Source organism: Arxiozyma heterogenica (genome assembly GCF_036370985.1).
Source record: "Arxiozyma heterogenica strain weizmannii chromosome Unknown scaffold_18, whole genome shotgun sequence".
In the NCBI taxonomy this organism is placed as follows: domain Eukaryota; kingdom Fungi; phylum Ascomycota; class Saccharomycetes; order Saccharomycetales; family Saccharomycetaceae; genus Arxiozyma; species Arxiozyma heterogenica.
Genome location: NW_027042671.1, coordinates 204,492 through 223,371, shown reverse-complemented (window position 1 = coordinate 223,371; position 18,880 = coordinate 204,492). Strand labels below are relative to the sequence as shown.

General features: G+C 30.6%; 6 protein-coding genes and 1 non-coding gene across 7 annotated transcripts; 4 read left to right on the top strand and 3 right to left on the bottom strand.

Annotated features, from left to right (window-relative positions):
* Nucleotides 1-302: 302 nt before the first annotated feature.
* On the top strand, nucleotides 303-4,856 carry DNF2 (aminophospholipid-translocating P4-type ATPase DNF2; the record flags this gene model as incomplete). Its single annotated transcript, XM_064858537.1, has 1 exon — nucleotides 303-4,856. One exon carries the CDS (start codon nucleotides 303-305, stop codon nucleotides 4,854-4,856), a length of 4,554 nt encoding a protein of 1,517 aa, XP_064714360.1.
* Nucleotides 4,857-5,661: 805 nt separating this feature from the next.
* Nucleotides 5,662-6,798, top strand: PWA37_001923 (uncharacterized protein; the record flags this gene model as incomplete). The annotated part of the gene is made up of 1 exon (XM_064858536.1): nucleotides 5,662-6,798. One exon carries the CDS (start codon nucleotides 5,662-5,664, stop codon nucleotides 6,796-6,798), a length of 1,137 nt encoding a protein of 378 aa, XP_064714359.1.
* Nucleotides 6,799-8,506: 1,708 nt separating this feature from the next.
* On the top strand, nucleotides 8,507-11,221 carry GIS1 (histone demethylase GIS1; the record flags this gene model as incomplete). Its single annotated transcript, XM_064858535.1, has 1 exon — nucleotides 8,507-11,221. The coding sequence occupies one exon, from the start codon at nucleotides 8,507-8,509 to the stop codon at nucleotides 11,219-11,221; it is 2,715 nt and encodes a 904-aa protein (XP_064714358.1).
* Nucleotides 11,222-11,434: 213 nt separating this feature from the next.
* On the bottom strand, nucleotides 11,435-15,178 carry MSH6 (mismatch repair ATPase MSH6; the record flags this gene model as incomplete). The annotated part of the gene is made up of 1 exon (XM_064858534.1): nucleotides 11,435-15,178. The coding sequence occupies one exon, from the start codon at nucleotides 15,176-15,178 to the stop codon at nucleotides 11,435-11,437; it is 3,744 nt and encodes a 1,247-aa protein (XP_064714357.1).
* A 635-nt stretch (nucleotides 15,179-15,813) lies between these two features.
* Nucleotides 15,814-16,527, bottom strand: GRX3 (monothiol glutaredoxin GRX3; the record flags this gene model as incomplete). Its single annotated transcript, XM_064858533.1, has 1 exon — nucleotides 15,814-16,527. One exon carries the CDS (start codon nucleotides 16,525-16,527, stop codon nucleotides 15,814-15,816), a length of 714 nt encoding a protein of 237 aa, XP_064714356.1.
* Nucleotides 16,528-17,137: 610 nt separating this feature from the next.
* Nucleotides 17,138-17,209, bottom strand: PWA37_001919. The gene has a single exon. It is a non-coding gene; the product is annotated as a tRNA-Gln (tRNA).
* Nucleotides 17,210-17,859: 650 nt separating this feature from the next.
* Nucleotides 17,860-18,813, top strand: PWA37_001918 (uncharacterized protein; the record flags this gene model as incomplete). Its single annotated transcript, XM_064858532.1, has 1 exon — nucleotides 17,860-18,813. The coding sequence occupies one exon, from the start codon at nucleotides 17,860-17,862 to the stop codon at nucleotides 18,811-18,813; it is 954 nt and encodes a 317-aa protein (XP_064714355.1).
* Between the last annotated feature and the right edge of the window lie 67 nt (nucleotides 18,814-18,880).

Below are 18,880 nucleotides of genomic sequence, written 5' to 3'. Positions count from 1 at the left end.
CCATAATTCAATATTATATTAAACGTATTATCTTTAACGAATCAAACTGTAGGAAGAAAATTAAAATTAAAGTTATCATTAACTGAATTTTCAATTCCTCAACAATAAAAATATTACTATAACATTCTTTTAGAGGTATTTAATTCTCTTAGTTTTTTTTTCCCTTTATTATAGTCGTCTTAAGAACCATATCAGAAAGTATAAATACAAATAGAAGAAGAAAGAGAGAGAAATATCTAACTAAAACGAAAATAGTTCCTTTAGCCAGAATCGCATCATTGTTTCATTACTATTCCCGAAGCATGTCACAGGATAGTTTTACCTTTGATAGAAATTATGGTGAAGATACAAAGGAATCTTATGCTAGAGGATCCCCATTCGATGATAGATTTCGCCTGAATAATGATGATGATAGTAAAGTAGAGGAATCAGGCTTAGATGATAAGAATGTATTTGAGGAAATGATTATTGACAATGATGAGATGAAAAATAGCACTACTTTTTTTGACTCACATGTTGAATCATCTTCTACTCCATTCCCGGAATATGCCAGTAATCAAAAGGAATACCATGAACGAATACAATCTAGAAAAGAAAAACGTAAAAAGAAAGCTTTCCGTTCAAAGAAGGCATTTAATAACGTGAAAAACAATATTAAAGATACTGTCAATGAATTTAAAGATATTTATCACACAGATAAATCTGATACTTTTGAAACCCCTAATAAACAACATGATTTTAGAACCATTTTCTTCAATTTACCTCTACCGGATGAAATGTTAGATGAAGATGACATGCCAATTATGAAATATCCAAGAAATAAAATTAGAACCACGAAATACACACCACTAATGTTTTTTCCCAAAAATATTATGTTGCAATTTAATAATTTTGCAAATATATATTTCTTGATTCTTTGTATCTTAGGTGCTTTCCAAATATTCGGTGTTTCAAATCCTGGATTGGCAGCTGTGCCGTTAATTGTCATTGTCATTTTAACAGCAATCAAGGATGCATTTGAAGATTCAAGGAGAGCTTTGCTAGACATGCAAGTAAATAATACAAAAACTTATATCTTAGATGGTGTTAAGAATGAAAATGTTCCCATTGACCATGTATCCTATTGGAGAAAATTTAAAAAGGCCAATACAAGGGTAATAATGAAATTTTTAACTTATATTAACGAAACTTTCACTTCCACAGGGAAGGAAATCAGAAAACAACGTAAACTAAGAGAAGAACAATTGAAAAGAATAGGAAAGAAGTCACCTCGTAACTCCTTAGAGTCTTTTGGTGAATATAGATTTTCAAGCGAATATTTACGTCCATCTTTAGACAATCAAATCATAGATGCTAATATATCTGAACACAATAAAAAGACGGAGTTTCTCGATTTTTCTATGCCTATCAGGGATGATTGTAAATTTAAGAAAAATTACTGGAAAAATGTTAAGGTTGGTGACATAATTCGTATTCACAATAATGATGAAGTCCCTGCTGACGTGGTTATCCTATCGAGTTCTGATCCTGACGGTGTATGTTGCATAGAAACCAAAAATTTAGATGGTGAGACAAATTTGAAAATCCGTCAATCTTTGAGATGTAGTTCTTCAATTAAAAGTTCTAAGGACATTACCAGAACGAAATTTTGGATAGAAAGCGAAGGTCCACATGCAAACTTATATTCCTATCAAGGGAACTTAAAGTGGATTGATCCATCTGATAAGCAATTGAAGAATGAAGCGATTACAATTAATAATACTTTACTTCGTGGCTGTACTTTAAGAAATACTAAATGGGCTATGGGTATTGTTTTATTTACGGGTGATGATACTAAAATTATGCTGAATGCTGGTATTACACCAACTAAAAAGTCACGTATTTCAAAAGAGTTGAATTTATCAGTTTTAATCAATTTCGTACTCCTTTTCTTCTTATGTTTTATTGCTGGTGTTGTTAATGGTGTCTATTACAATAAAAGACCTGCATCTCGTGATTTTTTTGAATTTGGTACGATTGCTAGCACACCAGCATTAAATGGGTTTCTTTCCTTCTGGGTTGCATTGATTCTATATCAATCGTTAGTTCCAATCTCCCTTTATATTTCAATTGAAATTATCAAAACATGTCAGGCTATCTTTATTTATCTGGATGTCTTATTATACTGCGAAAAGATTGATTATCCATGTACTGCAAAATCTTGGAATATATCTGATGACTTAGGACAGGTAGAATATATTTTTTCTGATAAAACAGGAACATTAACGCAGAATGTTATGGAATTTAAGAAGTGTACTATTAACGGAGTCTCTTATGGTCGTGCTTACACGGAGGCTCTTCTTGGCTTAAGAAAACGTCAAGGGATTGATGTAGAGAATGAAGCTGCTACTGAAAAGGCTGCAATTGAAAAGGATCTTAATGTGATGATTGAAGAATTACGAAAAATTGCCGACAATTCTCAATTTTATCCTGAAGAAATCACATTTGTTTCTAAAAATTTTGTACATGATTTGCAAGGAGAACATGGAAATGAGCAAAAGAAAAGTTGCGAACATTTTATGTTAGCTCTGGCACTTTGTCATACCGCCCTTATCGAACCAAATGAACAAGATCCAAATAAATTAGAAATCAAGGCTCAGTCACCGGATGAAGTGGCTTTAGTAACAACAGCAAGAGATGTTGGTTTTAGCTTTATTGGAAAGACAAAGACTGGCTATATTGTGGAAGTACAAGGTGTACAGAAAGAATTCGAAGTTCTTAATGTTCTTGAATTTAATTCAACAAGAAAAAGAATGAGTTGTATTATCAAAATTCCACAAACAAATACTCAGGAGCCTAAGGTTTTATTATTATGTAAGGGTGCTGATTCAGTAATTTATTCTCGTTTGTCTCATAAGGAAGGAACCAATAATATTGATGTTTTGGAGAAAACTGCACAGCATTTAGAGCAATATGCGATTGAAGGTTTAAGAACATTATGTTTAGCGCAGAAAGAGCTGTCATGGTCAGAGTATTTGAAATGGAATGAAAAATATAACGTTGCTGCGGCAGCCTTGATTGATAGAGAGAACAAATTAGAAACAGTGTATGACATGATTGAACAAGATATGATTTTATTGGGTGGTACTGCAATTGAAGATAAGTTGCAAGATGGTGTTCCTGAATCTATATCTATGTTAGGAAGAGCAGGTATCAAACTATGGGTGTTAACAGGTGACAAAGTGGAAACAGCAATTAATATTGGGTTTTCGTGCAATTTATTAAACAATGATATGGAATTGTTAGTAGTCAAGACAGACGGATCTGATGTACAGAAATATGGCTCCGAACCTTTGGAAGTTGTCTCAAATTTAATAATGGAATATTTAAGAACAAGGTTTAGTATGTCAGGTTCTGAAGAAGAACTAGAAGCAGCAAAAAAAGATCATTCGTTGCCAAAAGGTGAATATGCCGTTATTATCGATGGAGATGCATTAAAAATTGCTCTCGGAAACGATGAACTGAGAAGAAAATTTCTATTATTATGTAAAAATTGCAAGGCTGTCTTATGTTGTAGAGTTTCTCCAGCACAAAAAGCTGCAGTTGTTAAGATGGTGAAAAATGGATTAGATGTTATGACCTTAGCTATTGGAGATGGATCTAATGATGTAGCTATGATCCAATCTGCGGATGTTGGTATAGGTATAGCAGGAGAAGAAGGTCGTCAAGCTGTGATGTGTTCAGATTTTGCTATTGGCCAATTTAGATATTTAACCAGATTATTGCTAGTGCATGGCCGTTGGTCATATAAAAGATTAGCAGAGATGGTACCACAATTTTTTTTCAAAAATGTCATTTTTACAATTGCACTATTTTGGTACGGTATTTATAATGATTTTGATGGGTCGTATTTATTTGAATTCACATATTTAACATTTTACAATTTAGCCTTTACATCATTGCCTGTGATTATCTTAGGGATTCTGGATCAAGACGTGTCGGCTAAAATATCTATGGTAGTACCGGAGTTATATATATCAGGGATATTAAGAAAGGATTGGAGTCAATATAGATTTTTCTGGTATATGCTAGACGGTATCTATCAATCAGCTATATCATTTTTCTTCCCATACTTGCTATACCGTCCTAATGATATTGTGACACAAAATGGATTAGGATTGGACCATAGATTTTATGTTGGTATTCCTGTGACAGGGATCTGTGTGATAGCAGCTAATCTGTATATCTTGATGGAGCAGCGTAGATGGGATTGGTTTAGTGTATTATTTATATTCTTATCTACTATCTGTTACTTTGGATGGACAGGTATCTGGTCGAGTTCACTGAACAGTTTTGAATTTTTCAAGAGTGCATCAAGAGTGTTTAATACGCCGTCATATTGGGCAGTGATATTTATTGGAGTATTTTTCTGTATAATACCAAGATTCTTTTATGATTGCATACAGAAATTATTGTATCCTAATGATATCGATATTATTAGGGAGATGTGGCAAAAGGGACAATTTGATAAATATCCGGAAGATTATGATCCAACAGATCCAAATTGTGTTAAGATTGAAAAGTTGGATCGGTATGATAATTTAGATCCATTTAAAAATGAAAATACTGAAAATAGTAACAATAATTATAATAACAGTTATGAGAGTTTAATTGTTGAAGAATATCCATTATATGATATGAAATTTAACAACAATAAAGATATGGTTGGATTACATCAAGATGCAAATAATTCTTCATCTAACAGCGAAGATATAAATATAAATATAAACTCCAGAGTCCGTAATAGCATACATGGTAATAGATTATCCTTGGATTTACCTGGTGTAACTAGAGCATCAAGTTTACTAAGTAAATGAAAAAACAATAAAAAAATAAAAAAAAAAAATCTTTACGAAACGATAGAATCTAAAAATTCAAAAATATATATAGATAGATGTAAATGAACTTGTAATATTTTGATATTTATTATTGTTTTTTTTTTCTAATGTTGATAGACATGTATATAAAGATAGACATAGTACCCTGTGATAGTATTAATACATACGATACTTTAAATTCTTTTTTTCATTTGGTATATACATAGGCATATATATATCTATATATATCTTTTGTTTGTTCTTTATTTTTTTTATCATATAAAATAGTTTGAAACTAAACTTACGAGCAAGAGAAATTCGGCATGTCAAACGTCAAGTATTTTCAACAATAAAACACGGAAGCTTTTTGTTTTTTTGTCTTCTTGCCCCTGAAATCCATACAATTACATAACAATAAAAATTCTTGTAAATTCCTCTATCTTTTCTTTGTTAGTGTCCTCGATAATAAAAAAAACAATACATCTTCTCATATGTCAAAATGATAGATGTTAAATAAAAAACAGACAGTTCCTTTCTTTTGTTTTTCTCTATCTTTTTTTACCCAAACCCCCTTCAACTCCCTGAAATCTGTCATTTTTTTTACCAAGGAAAATATAAATATATACATCCTATGACAGTAAGCAATAAATGGATTAGTTACGCTCAGTTAAGATAAAACAATGACAAACTAAAACATCCTTTATTTCAAACAAATAAGGTAACCAACATACAAATATAAGTGTTTATATAGAGTGGATATATATATATATATATATATATATATTTTAAAAGATAATAAAAAAAAATGGATAATGATATATTAAGAGATTACGAATGTGGGTTAGAGACGAATATTCCCTGGAAAATTCCACATTATGGTGAACATAACATAATAACAAACAAAAGAAATAAAGATAGTCTAATATGGAATGCAGAATATAGAACAAATAACTATAACCATACAATAATTCGAAGGCCAAACGTAAACGTAAATGCAAATACAAATGCAAATGCAAACGCAAGTATTATGGGTTCCTATGTTATAAAAAAGAAAAACAGACGAAAAAGTATTAATAATTTGCATTACCCATATATTAAATTTGTTAATTATATATTAGAAAATAATGGCAATAATATTAATAATAATAATAAACCTCATAATAACCATACTAATGGAAAAGGCAATCATTATAACAATGATTCAATTATATGTAATGAAAACGATGCTAATTTAGACTTTAATAAAATGTTAAAAAGCAACCAAAATTTTACAATGAATACAAAAGAGATAAAAAACAGCCTCTCCATATCAACAAAAGACGAATCAGGATATATATGGCAAAATCAACCCACTAAAATGTATAAATTAGATAATATAAAAAAATACAAAAGAGATCAATCTTCGATAGCTTATTATGATTTTAATACGGACAATAGTGATAATTGTACTAACAATAACAATAATAACAGTAATAGAACAATGGCTAATAATAACCTTTTATTCCCTATTTTATATGATCGATATGAATATAGGGAAAACGGCAAAGATAAAAACAATACTGTTGACTCAGAACAAGAAGAGACAGGATTAGATTTGGAACAATTGCTATCATGTGATACAGTGGATAGTTTATTATCTCCTGATTGCAGTTATAATTATAAATATAATAACTATAGTTATAGTAGCAATGGTGATTTGTCATATATGTCAAATTTATTATCACCGATTAAAGATAACAACAACCTTAATAATAACAGTAATAACAGCAACAATAATAATCTTTATGATAATGGTAATAATAATAATAATAATAATAATAATAATAATAATGACAACAATTTATTAGAATCAAATAATTATAGAAATATAAATATTATTAATAAAGAAATATCTGCGGCAGTAGATATTACGGACTTATTAAGGGATACAGAATATTTTTAGGTTTGCATTACTGTATGTAGTAGCATACATATAATGTAATAAATAACAAACAATAATATGCAATAGCGTATACTAGAGATGATGTGTCTACTATTCTTACACAGTAAAAATGGGTAAGAAGATGGAAGGATACATGTTTTCATTTTTTTATCTCATCATAAGACTTATTCCATAACTGAATGATCGGAAAATGTATATCTAAAATAATACATTCTATACTTAGTATTATAACGTGTGTATGTCTTGTATATTAGTTTCTTGTGTTGGAGAGACATCGGCTCTAGACACTTTTGTATTCAAATAATAATAAAAAAAAATAAACATACCGTTTCCTTTCCTTTTCTTTTCTTTTTCTTTTTCTTTTTTTTTAGACCCATTATCATGTTACATTATTATTGTTAAAATTGCTGATTATATTAGAGAATATTATAGGGGAGCAGAGGAGAAGCTGAGAAATAAAAAAGGTAAACAACTAAATATATACATACCGTTGTTATTAATATTACAAACGTCAAATAGTAATAATTAATGGATACAAAACTATTACAATGGTGATCATTCCCCAAGACAATAGAACAAGTAAAGTAATTTTATCAATCTATTGTGTTCTTCGCAAATGCTAGTCATTCTCTTTTTTTTATGGAATAATAAACAAAGAAAAAGAACAAAACAAAACAAATGCGAACGATGACGTCTTATTGACAACCTATTTCGGTCTTGGAAATTAATTTATTATTGCTATTTTATGTAGCCAAAAACAACAAGAGACAACAAGAACAATTATAATACTTGTAATAATGATAACAGTACCAATCAATGTGACAATTTGTAGCTTCATCTTATTTGTTAATAACAACTAATTAGAAATAAAAGAGAAACAAAGAAATAACTATAGTAAACACCCACTCACCACATGAAGACATGTATTTATTTGTTTTTTTCTCTCTCTGTCTTTGTATGTATGTATGTATGTATGTACGTGTGTGTGTGTGTGTGTTGTGTGCGCGCGTTTCATTGTACATCTAATTTCTTCCATTCTTTCAATTATTTTACATTGACTTAGGAGAGACAAATTAAAAAAACAAAGAAACAACTTGTAGACACACATACACACACATTTATATATATATGTAAGAATATTTCTCAAGAATTTTTAACCCTTTCTCATTCCCTTTAACCTTTTTTTTTTTTAATCGTTCATATTTTTAGTCTTTCAGTTGCTTAGTCTATTTTGCTCTTGTTTATCGTTTAGCAATGTTTTGCTAGATACATCAAATATTCACAATGTTTCTTTAGATTTCTTTTTATCCCTCATTAAATTTACTTTAGTTATATACGAGTCTTGGAAGGTTCCTTTTGATATTAATGTTTTTATTTTATTTTATTTTATTTCTTAAATAACTCCCTATTCTTCCTCTGTATTCTATTATACCCAAGCAATATATCTACCATCACTCACAACTAAAGATATAAGTTCGTATTTACATATTTAAAATATTTACTACTGTAAGGCTCCTTTAAAACTCCAAATAAAATAAAGGAGAACGTGTTATTTTTTTTTTATTTTTTAAAAAAAAGAGTAAATTTAGGGTCTGTTGCTTTTTTTTTTTTTAATTTTTATTGTTGTGTTTCAATTGAAATAGGGAATAGACAAACAAATTAATAAAGATAGTATAAGCAAAAAGCAAGAAAAAAAAAAAAAGAAAAGATGGAGTGGATTGATGATATTAAATTGTTAGAAAACATGACATCTAATAATAATGCTAAAGATAAAGACAAAGATAAAGAACTTGAAGTACCGATCTTTGAACCTAATAAAGTAGAATGGGATAATTTTGATACATATTTGAATAAAATTTCAAAATTTAGTTATTTAGTTGGTATTTGTAAAATATTACCTTATGATACAGGTCACAAGAATAATGCTACACAATACAATGACGCTACTACTACCACCACCACCACTGCTACTAATAACAGGCAAAAATATAATGGGGAACATTTTATTGTTGAATTAAAAAATAATAATAGTACACATAACAATAGTGTGCATCTGTTAAATACCCATTCTTATAATGATAATGATTTTAAACAGATTAAATATAAAACCAACTTGGAACACCTGAATAATAACACTTTTAATGAAGATACTATTTGGGATAATCTATTAAATTATTCTGCATATTATACCCTTTTTGATATCAATTTAAAACATGACAACAACAATAATGATTATAATAATAATGATAATAATAATATTCAGACTCCTAAAGAAAAACAATTGTATAATTTTATTTTAAGTAATAGGAACATTTCTTTATTACAAGATGATTCTAAAATTAAATTTGTAGAAAGTTCAGTTGGTTTAATCAAAAATTGGGAAATTTTGGAATCAAGTACTTTTAAGATTTATTATTTACATGACAATAATAAAATGAAGAAGAGTGAACATTATAATAATAAAAATAATTATAATAATAATAAAAGTATCAAAGACAACAAAAACAACATACGAATTTGGTATTCAATTATTGAAGATGATATTTGTAAATTTTACAAGATTTTAAGAGAAAATTTAGATTTAAAGCTAAAAATTTCAAGTGCACAGAAAAATTTAAACCAAAAATTTATTGATTACGATGATTTTATAATACATCCAAAATGGTTAATTGACCATGACATCAGATTTACCAAAACTATTCAATATAGTAATGAAATGATTGTTTTATTCCCATATTCATGTACTTTTGCTTTAGATCTAACTAATGACAATAGAATATCTGAAATCCAATTTAATTTTAAAGTAAATCATAACAGACCAACTATATTACAAAACTGTCTATGTATTGATAATAACAATAATAGGAATGAAAAAATTAAAGATAATCCTACAAATATTATGAATTGTACTACTATTCCCACCATGATAGCCCTTAATAGTTCCACTAATATCCCCAGATCAACGTTAGAACATTCATTATCAACAAATGAATTCAATGAATCTATTAGTAGGATTTCTTCGCCTCTATTTTCTAGATTATTAAATACAGGAAATACCACAACAACCACTTTAAGTAGTGGAGGTACAAATTATGATGATAGTCTCAATATCAATGAAAAGGGGAATCATGGCGACACATTTTTATTACCATCTATTGAAAGTGTAGCGAATATTAACGACAGACTACACTATGACAATCAAACTAATTTAGATATAAATTATGATAAAAATAAAGTTGGACCTTATCTAACAAATTCATCCTCTTCTGATATTATTAATGATGACTTACAGCAAAAACATATCTTTAAGAATAAGTTCATTCCGGCTTCAAATATTATGATGAATGTCAATTCTTCCACTCAAATATCCAAAACCATGACATCTCCATCGCATGTACCTTTACCGCCATTACTTACTCCACAGTTGGAAAACTATAAATTAGTTACTACTAATCCTGCAACGTTGACAAGTTCAACCAATCAAATGTTATCAAATAATAATAACAACAATAACAGTAGTGACAGTAATAATAATACCATTGCTAACACCAGTAATATCATTAATAATAGTAAATGTAATACTACCAATTTTAACTATACAGGTTACTATCCAAACCCAGAACAAATATGTCTTAACACATCTACAACAAGGAATGATATGATAAGAAGAATTGCTTCACCAAGTTTTTTGCCCTTAAATATTTCAAGAGGAATCACTGAGAGTCCCCTATCATTATCAATGACTGTTCCATTATCAAACGAAAATTTTGGAAGATATAATATAAATGTAGGATATGGCACTGTAAACAAACCAAGTAAGTTAATGAATTCTTCTTTAATGGTTAATAATGAACCAAACTATTTTACCCATAATGGAAACATAACTAATCCTTATTCTTTACTAGAAAATGGTTCCTTTCATAATGATAGTATGGATTTAATCGAAAATGACCTTGAAATTAATGATAGGACCAATAAAAAGGAAAAATTGGGAAAAGGAGTATCAAAGAAGAAGGAGAAAAGGTATACTACTTTAGATTATAACAATTTATTATATAGTAGATTTCAAGAACAAGAAAAATTTAATCAAGATAACACTGTCTCAAATGCTGCTCCGACTAAAGAAGAAAGACATTTTAATGTGGAACAACATCAACAAATTATCAATAATTCACAAAGTACTTTTACCTCACATCAATCTCAAACTAGATTTCTACCTAGTGAAGTGTTGATAACAGACTCTGGCAAAGTTTATGTATGTTGTGATTGCAAGAGACAGTTTTCTTCTGGTCACCACTTAACCAGACATAAAAAATCTGTTCATTCCGGTGAAAAACCACATTCCTGCCCCAAATGTGGCAAAAAGTTTAAAAGGAGGGATCATGTTTTACAACATTTAAACAAGAAGATACCTTGTAAATGAGGCTATAGAAACTAATTTTTCATATTCTTAACTTATTCAAATGAATGCGTTCACGCTCATTTGATTACCAATTCTTTCTTTGACTACTTTTTTTATTTTTTCACCTTTAATAATTTTTTGTAACTAATTCAACAAATATGACGACCAGTTTAATCCATTCTTCTTTTATATATGTTCAATAGATTATTTATGTAATAACTACATACATAATACTTACTGTGTACTTTCTATTAACTTAAAAAGATTTTTCAATACATTCAACTTAATATTAGAATCGTAATTTGCAACTCCTTCACCTGTGCCCATAGCATCGTTGGTTAGTCCAGATCCATACAACAATCTAACTAAATCACTTTGTAATCCATCGGATACTGTGCTATTTTTAACAGCTTGTTCATGTATATTATTCAACTGTTTCATCAGTTTTGAAGTATTCTCTAGTTCCTCAGCTGCTTTCTCTGCATTATCGACAACACTCATGGGAATATTGCACATAGCGGCAACATGCATACCAAAAGAACCTTCACTAGCTCCATCCTCTAACTTATACAAAAATGTCACATTTCTGGTCTTTTCATCTACAAGGATTTGCATTCTCATGGGTCTAACTTGTGGATGACCAATAAATTGTAAACCTAGTGTCCCATAATGTGTGGCAAAAAAACCTAAACTCTGAATGTGAGTTGCTACATGATACAGAACACTTTCAGCAATAGAAAACCCATCACTTGAAGAACCACCTCTACCCAATTCATCAACTACCAATAATGATCTATTTGTAGCCATATCTAAAATTTTCTTCGTTTCAGATAGTTCTACAAAAAATGTAGATTTACCCTGCATAATATTATCATTAGCACCTAAACGAGTCATAATTCTATCAATTGGACTCAACCTTGCCATTTCACATGGAACATAACAACCCATTTGGGCCATAATTACCGCAAGACATGTAATTCTCAATATTGTAGACTTACCAGCAGCATTAGCCCCAGTTAATAGACCTAATTGTGGTTGATCACCTCCCAACTCAATGTCATTTGGTATAAATTCACGAATAACTGAACTACCTTCATTAAAATAGGGGTGTCTCAAAGATTTGAATTTAATAAAACCATTTAATCTATTACCTGTTAAAGGATCTACTTCATCTACAAATTCTGGTCTACAAGATGGAAATCCAATAGACTCTGATGTTCTTGTTAATGCAATCAAACAATCAATTTGAGATATTATTTGAATTGTAGGTACCCATATATTGTTATAATTTTTATCAAATTTAAGGCATAATCTGTTTTTTAACTCTTCTTCTAAAATTTTATGACTCTCACGTGTTTCTGCCATACGACGAGCCAACACTTTCACTTCATCAGAATAGTACCGCTTAGTTGATCTACTTGAACCCATTTGTGTCCAATTAGATGGCACATTTTTACACACGTTAATTGGAATTTCAATTGTGTAGGTTTCTTTTCCAGAATCTTTGTACACAATATTGGAACATCTAAACTGCTTTCTATACTGCTTCAATAATTCTTGTAATTCATTTTCTAAACTTTCAATATCTTTTAAGGATTTATCAAAATCTGGTTCTACTCCACGATGTGGAATAATAACATTATCTATAGTTGCCTTCTGTCTATCAAATGCGTTAGACCAGGTAGTCACATTTTCACATAAGGCTTTTGGAATTTGTTGAAGATATTCTCCTAAAGCTGTTGTCTTTATGTTATCTTGAAATTTTACCTCATTTTGGAGTGAATCTACCAAGGCGATGATTTCTTCAAAAGCAGTAATTACTCTTTCAAAATCCTTGACCTTTATGGTACATGAGTGTATGCGAGTTAGCATTCTTTCTAAATCAGGTAATCTTGCTAAGGATGTTTCGAGAAGACGTCTAATATCAGTATCAGACATAAACATATCGACAGTGTTCAATCTTTTCTCAATATCTGCTTTATTATATAGTGGTCTCATTAACCATTGTCTCATCATTCTTTTACCCATTGGAGTAATAGCTTTGTTAAATAGTCTAAACAGTGTACCCTTATCAGAACCATCGTATGTATTACTAAATAATTCTAGATTTTGTAGGGTCACACCGTCCAATATTAATGCATTATGTAATTTTATTGGGTTGTATTCTTTAATATTCCCCATAGATAGTAAACTCTTATCTAATTTTAACCAATTCAAGTAATATAATAAACCTCCAAATGCACTGAACCCAACCTGTTTATTTCCCTTATAATAATCTCGTAATACCTGAGGCCATTTTGATTCATCTTCAAAAATATCATTTTCATTAGATATCAGTATATTATATGTCTTTTCAAAAGTATAAAATTCCTTTTCTGGTTTAATAACATTATAAATAGCATTAGTCGCAGCATTAAATTTAATTATTTTATTTGCCAAACTACTCAAATTATTTTTTTCCATAATAATTTCTTTTGGTTTAATTTGTGACATAATAGTATCTAATTTAGAGCAGTCATTGTCATCAACAAATTCTGTCATTTGGACTTCACCAGTTGATGTATCAATAAATGCAATACCAAATATTTTACTTGACAGAGATGCAGTCGCCGGGTTATGACTAAAAATACCATTAATATCATAATAATTACCAGCTTCTTCTCTAATAGCAAGACAATATGTGGCTAAATCTGTATGAATCATGTCGCCATCTGTTAAAGTACCAGACGTTAATACACATTCTAATTCTCTTTTAACTATCCCCTTAGAACCTTCTCTCATTTCTTTCGCCAGCATTGATTCCTTCTGATCCACCTTCGCAACTTTATAACCCAAATCAATAAATCTTGAAGCCCAGTATTCAAATGACATTTCAGGTATCCCAGCTAGTTGCATGTTTGCTCTACCATTACCGGCTAATTTTAAATCAAATAAATTGTTTGCCAAAAAGGCATCTTTTTCATAAAGTTCAAAGAACTTACCCTTCTTGAAGAACACAATGCAATCCCACATCTTTGATTTAATCTCCCAATATTGTCTTTCAAAGGGTGTAAACTTATTCCATGCACTACTTGGGATATATAATGTTCTTGGATCATACTCTGGATCATTGGTGGATCTTCCTTGAGCATCTCTTTCATCAACTAACCATGAATACCTTTCTTCATTAACTTTGTTAAAGTTTTTATTCTTTATTGTAGTATTTGCCAATTTTGGCTTTGTTAATTTTGTAACAGGCTTAGATATAGACTGTATCTTGCTAATATTTGGTTTATCTTTACGTTTTTGTGTATTTGATAACAATAATAAATCTTCATCGTCATCATCATCATCATCAAAATCATTTCTTTTATTTTGATGGGAACCCAAACGATTGTTAGATTTGATATTATTTTCTTCTTCATAATCAACATCTTGATCTCCTTCTAGCTCTTCCTTTGTTGGAATATATTCATCTGATTCAAAATCTGAATCTTCAGTAAATAATTTGGTCTTCATATTTGATTTTCTCTTCTTAGATGAAGATAAAAGTAAATCTTCATCTTCCACGTCACTCTCGGCATAGTTTATATGCCTTTTAATTCTTCCTGATTTAGAAGTCGACTTTAACATATTATCAATCGCATTATTTTTCCCCTCAAAAGTGGTATCCATTTCGTCTCCTGATTCAATATCTACAGTGATTGAAGTGTTAGGTTCAGGCTGGTTATCATTCTTTATTAATTTTGAATTATCTATTAAAGTGGTATCACTTTCACCTACAGACGAAGGGAAATCATTACTTTTACATATTTTGGTTTTATTAGAGATAGGAGACCCTCTTGATGATTTATTATGAGTAGCTATATTATTATCAGGTTTCTGTTTTGAGAAGAAAGACAATAGAGATGATTGTTTAAGTTTCTTTTGAGAGGAAGATGGGGTTGTATCTTTCTTGGATTTCAAAATTTTGGAAGCTCTAGGAGTAATTGGAGCCATATTTTTAAAATATTTATCTTATAGACAACACTTGATCTTAGGAATAAATATAGAAAATGCACAATGGGTTTTAATACAGCTGTAGAGGAATATAAAGAAGATGAATAAATAATAATAATAGTAGCAATAACCGGCTCAGTATGAGAATGATTTATGAACGTAATGTTCCTCAAATCGTTGATCTTTATTATGATGAGTATATCCTGAATAGAACGAAAAATAAACCTGGTTGAAATGTATTGATACAGGCATGTGTGTATGTATTAATTGATTATTCGGAACGCGTAAAAAGGACTTATTTTCAATTTATATCTGTTCCTTTATATATATATATATAACACGTAAAAATATACAAAAACCGGAAGAAAAACGCGTAAAGATCCAACGCAGATCTGTTCTGAAGAGAAGAAATTACACGTGTGAAAGATATTACATAATATTCAGCCTTGCAATCAGTCATTAACGAATATACACACACATAACCTATGCATTACAATCAGTTGTCAATACAGAAAGCAATAGAGGGGACAGCAGATATATATTAGAGTTAATGTTATATACTCTCTCTCTATACATATTAATATCATCTATAACCACGTTCTTATAAACATTATCTAATTTCATAAGGATGCAACTTACTGTTGTAACGCATGTTGGAAGAAATCCGGATCTTCTTCTAAAGATTCCTTGATAATATCTAACCCACCTTGGAACTCACCGTTAATATATAATTGTGGATAAGTTGGCCAATCTGAGAATTTCTTTAATTGTTCTCTGACGTCATTATCCCTTAAGATATCAAAGAAACCAAACCTAACTTGATGCTCTCTTAACATTCCAACTAATTGTCTTGAAAAACCACACTTCGGTTCAGATGGTGAACCCTTCATAAATAACATCACAGGTGCTGCATTCGTCAATTTAGTTAGTTTTTCATTGATTTGTTCCTCTGTTTCACCTTCGGGTTCTTCAGTTTGTTCACCATCAGCAGTAGTATTATTAGTTTGGTTAGAAACATATTTCTTACATTGATCTAATTCCTTCACAAACTCTTTTGGGTCTGCAGTGGAGAATTCTTTCAAAATAGTACCATTGTTGATAATTACAAAATATGGTACAGAACTTACTTCAAATAGTTCTGCAACATCACTTAAGTCGTCTGCATTTATAGTTAAAAATGAAACATCTTTGTTTGATGCATCATCACTGATCACTTGATAGACTTGATTTAGGTGTTTACATGGTTCGGCCCAGTTAGTGTAAAAATATAAAGAAATTAATTTTTCCTGGACATCCACTGTGGTCAATTGAGTGAATTGGTCTTGATCTTTAATTTCAGTAATTGGCATGATGTTGGTGGTTTGACGATAGTTAAATGTTTGTGTGTTGTTATTTATTTTATATATAAAATACAATAATAAAACTTCTCTATAAACTAATCTTTCAAATATTCGTAAAAATATAAAGATTTTAACACAAAAGAACTTGATTGCAAAACTTCAAGTTAGTTTATTTATATTGGTGAAACGCAAACTATCTTCAAAGTTACTTAATAAACGCAAGAAAAACGAAGTAAAAAAAGATGAAACTAGTAAAAGAAGGATCGAAAAGTGTGCGTCGAAATTTATTTAAGTGGTAGTGAACCGTGTATCTTATAACCTCTGAAATTGGAGAATAATCAATACTTAATTGAAAAACAAGGATTAACGAAGTAAATCAGACTTTCATTAGACATGATGATGTGTGGTATAAGGTTCCTTCACAAATTCTTTGGTTTGGATTCTCTATGAAATATTTTAATTAATAATATTTAGATGCCTCAGCGACAAAAAAAAAAACAAATAAAAAAAGAAAAAGATTTGAACCCACAATTTATTTTTCAGCCAATCAACTGTGATAACATTACTAATACACATTTCCACAATTTTTAAATAAATTTAAGGCAAAAAAGCAAAAAACAGGTCCTACCCGGATTCGAACCGGGGTTGTTCGGATCAAAACCGAAAGTGATGACCACTACACTATAGAACCAATAAACCACGTTTTCTGTTGTGGAATAGAATAGTTATAACCATCAAGATTACATAAGATCCTGAATGAATCTAGAACCAATTAGTGTATTAATAAGCCTTACATGTGCTACAACATTAGATGCTGCATAATAAAAAGATTGGATTACATAAGATCTTGGCAAATCTAGAATTTACCTATTGTTTTATTAAGTCCCACGTGTATTACTAATCACCATGATTAGAGAATTGGGATGCAGTTCTAATCCAGTAGTGCACCTAAATTAATATAATAAATTTTAGGGTTTGAATCAGTCAAGTCATTAATGTAGTAATCTGAATAATCGATCGAGCTCCAGAAAACATATAAAAGGACAACGTTTTCAGGAGATAAAAGATCATCTTCCATAACCGTTTCTTGTAAATAATTTATATATTATATATGAACAAAAGGAGAATAACAAGCAAGTAACAAGTCAAGGAACTTCGAATAAGTACATTAGCTCGATATAAGTCGCTTAATATATAAGACCGTTTAGTAATTATACTATCGACTATAGTTGATTACTGTCTCGATTATTTGAATTACTATTAATATTATTTGCGCTTCCCTGGAATACACAAAGGACTTCACCACACCATACTACAACAACTGGTAGCGTTTATTTCATCATGTCCTCGAATAATTTAAATATGAACGAATTTTTAGACGCTATTGATGCATCTACGGCTACAGAACATCATACCACCGCACCAACCACTACTCCTGCTCCAACTACTAACCTAACCGCTGACCCTACTTCTGCTCCTGCTCCAGTCCCATCCGATTCCAAATACTACAGTACTGCTCCAATGCGCTTCTCTGGTCGCTATGATTTATTTAAACTACCAGATTTCCTTGTTACTGTCGAAGCACAACTTTATGCTCGAAACCTCCAAACAGATGTGGATCGTATAGCTTTTTTTGGCCGAAACTTAACTGGACCCGCTGCTCAATGGTATGTCCAATGGATCCGTAATCATGACCAACATTCCTATGAACAATTCCTTGTGGATTTTAAAAATAAGTTTATTGGTATGATCGACCCTCATGCCATCCTCAATGCGTTCCAACGCTTGAAGGAAGCTACCGTTGGCATTGACGCTTATAATCAAAAGTTTTCACAACTATTAGCTTTGATGCCTTCAAACATTTGGACTCCCAAGGGAGAATTACTTTTTTATTATCGCGGTCTTACTCCTGATACTGCCCGTATGGTAGCTCTAGCTCGCCCTACCACTGTTGATGCTGCTATGGAAGCTGCCAGTGAAACAGTTTCCATCACCAACCGTTCATTTCCTACCTTCACCACCTATGATATGGATGGAGACATCCATATGACCGCTGCTCTTAACCCAGTCCCTATGGACTCTACTACTGATCATCATCCTCAAGTTGCTGCTGTTTATCGTTCACACGGAAGAGGGGGCAGAAAGGGAAATCACAAATCTTCCCAAGCAAACAAACAACCAATTAAGCGTCCCTCTCGTCAATATTGTATTGATCATGGTTTATGTTTCTATTGTTACAAGCCATTACACCGCTACAGTGACTGCCCTAACCGTAAGGCGAGCAGTCCCAAATGAAAAACAATTCTACAACAAAACCGTCACACTAGCTCCCATCGTGTCCGCTCCCCATCCACTCGTAGGC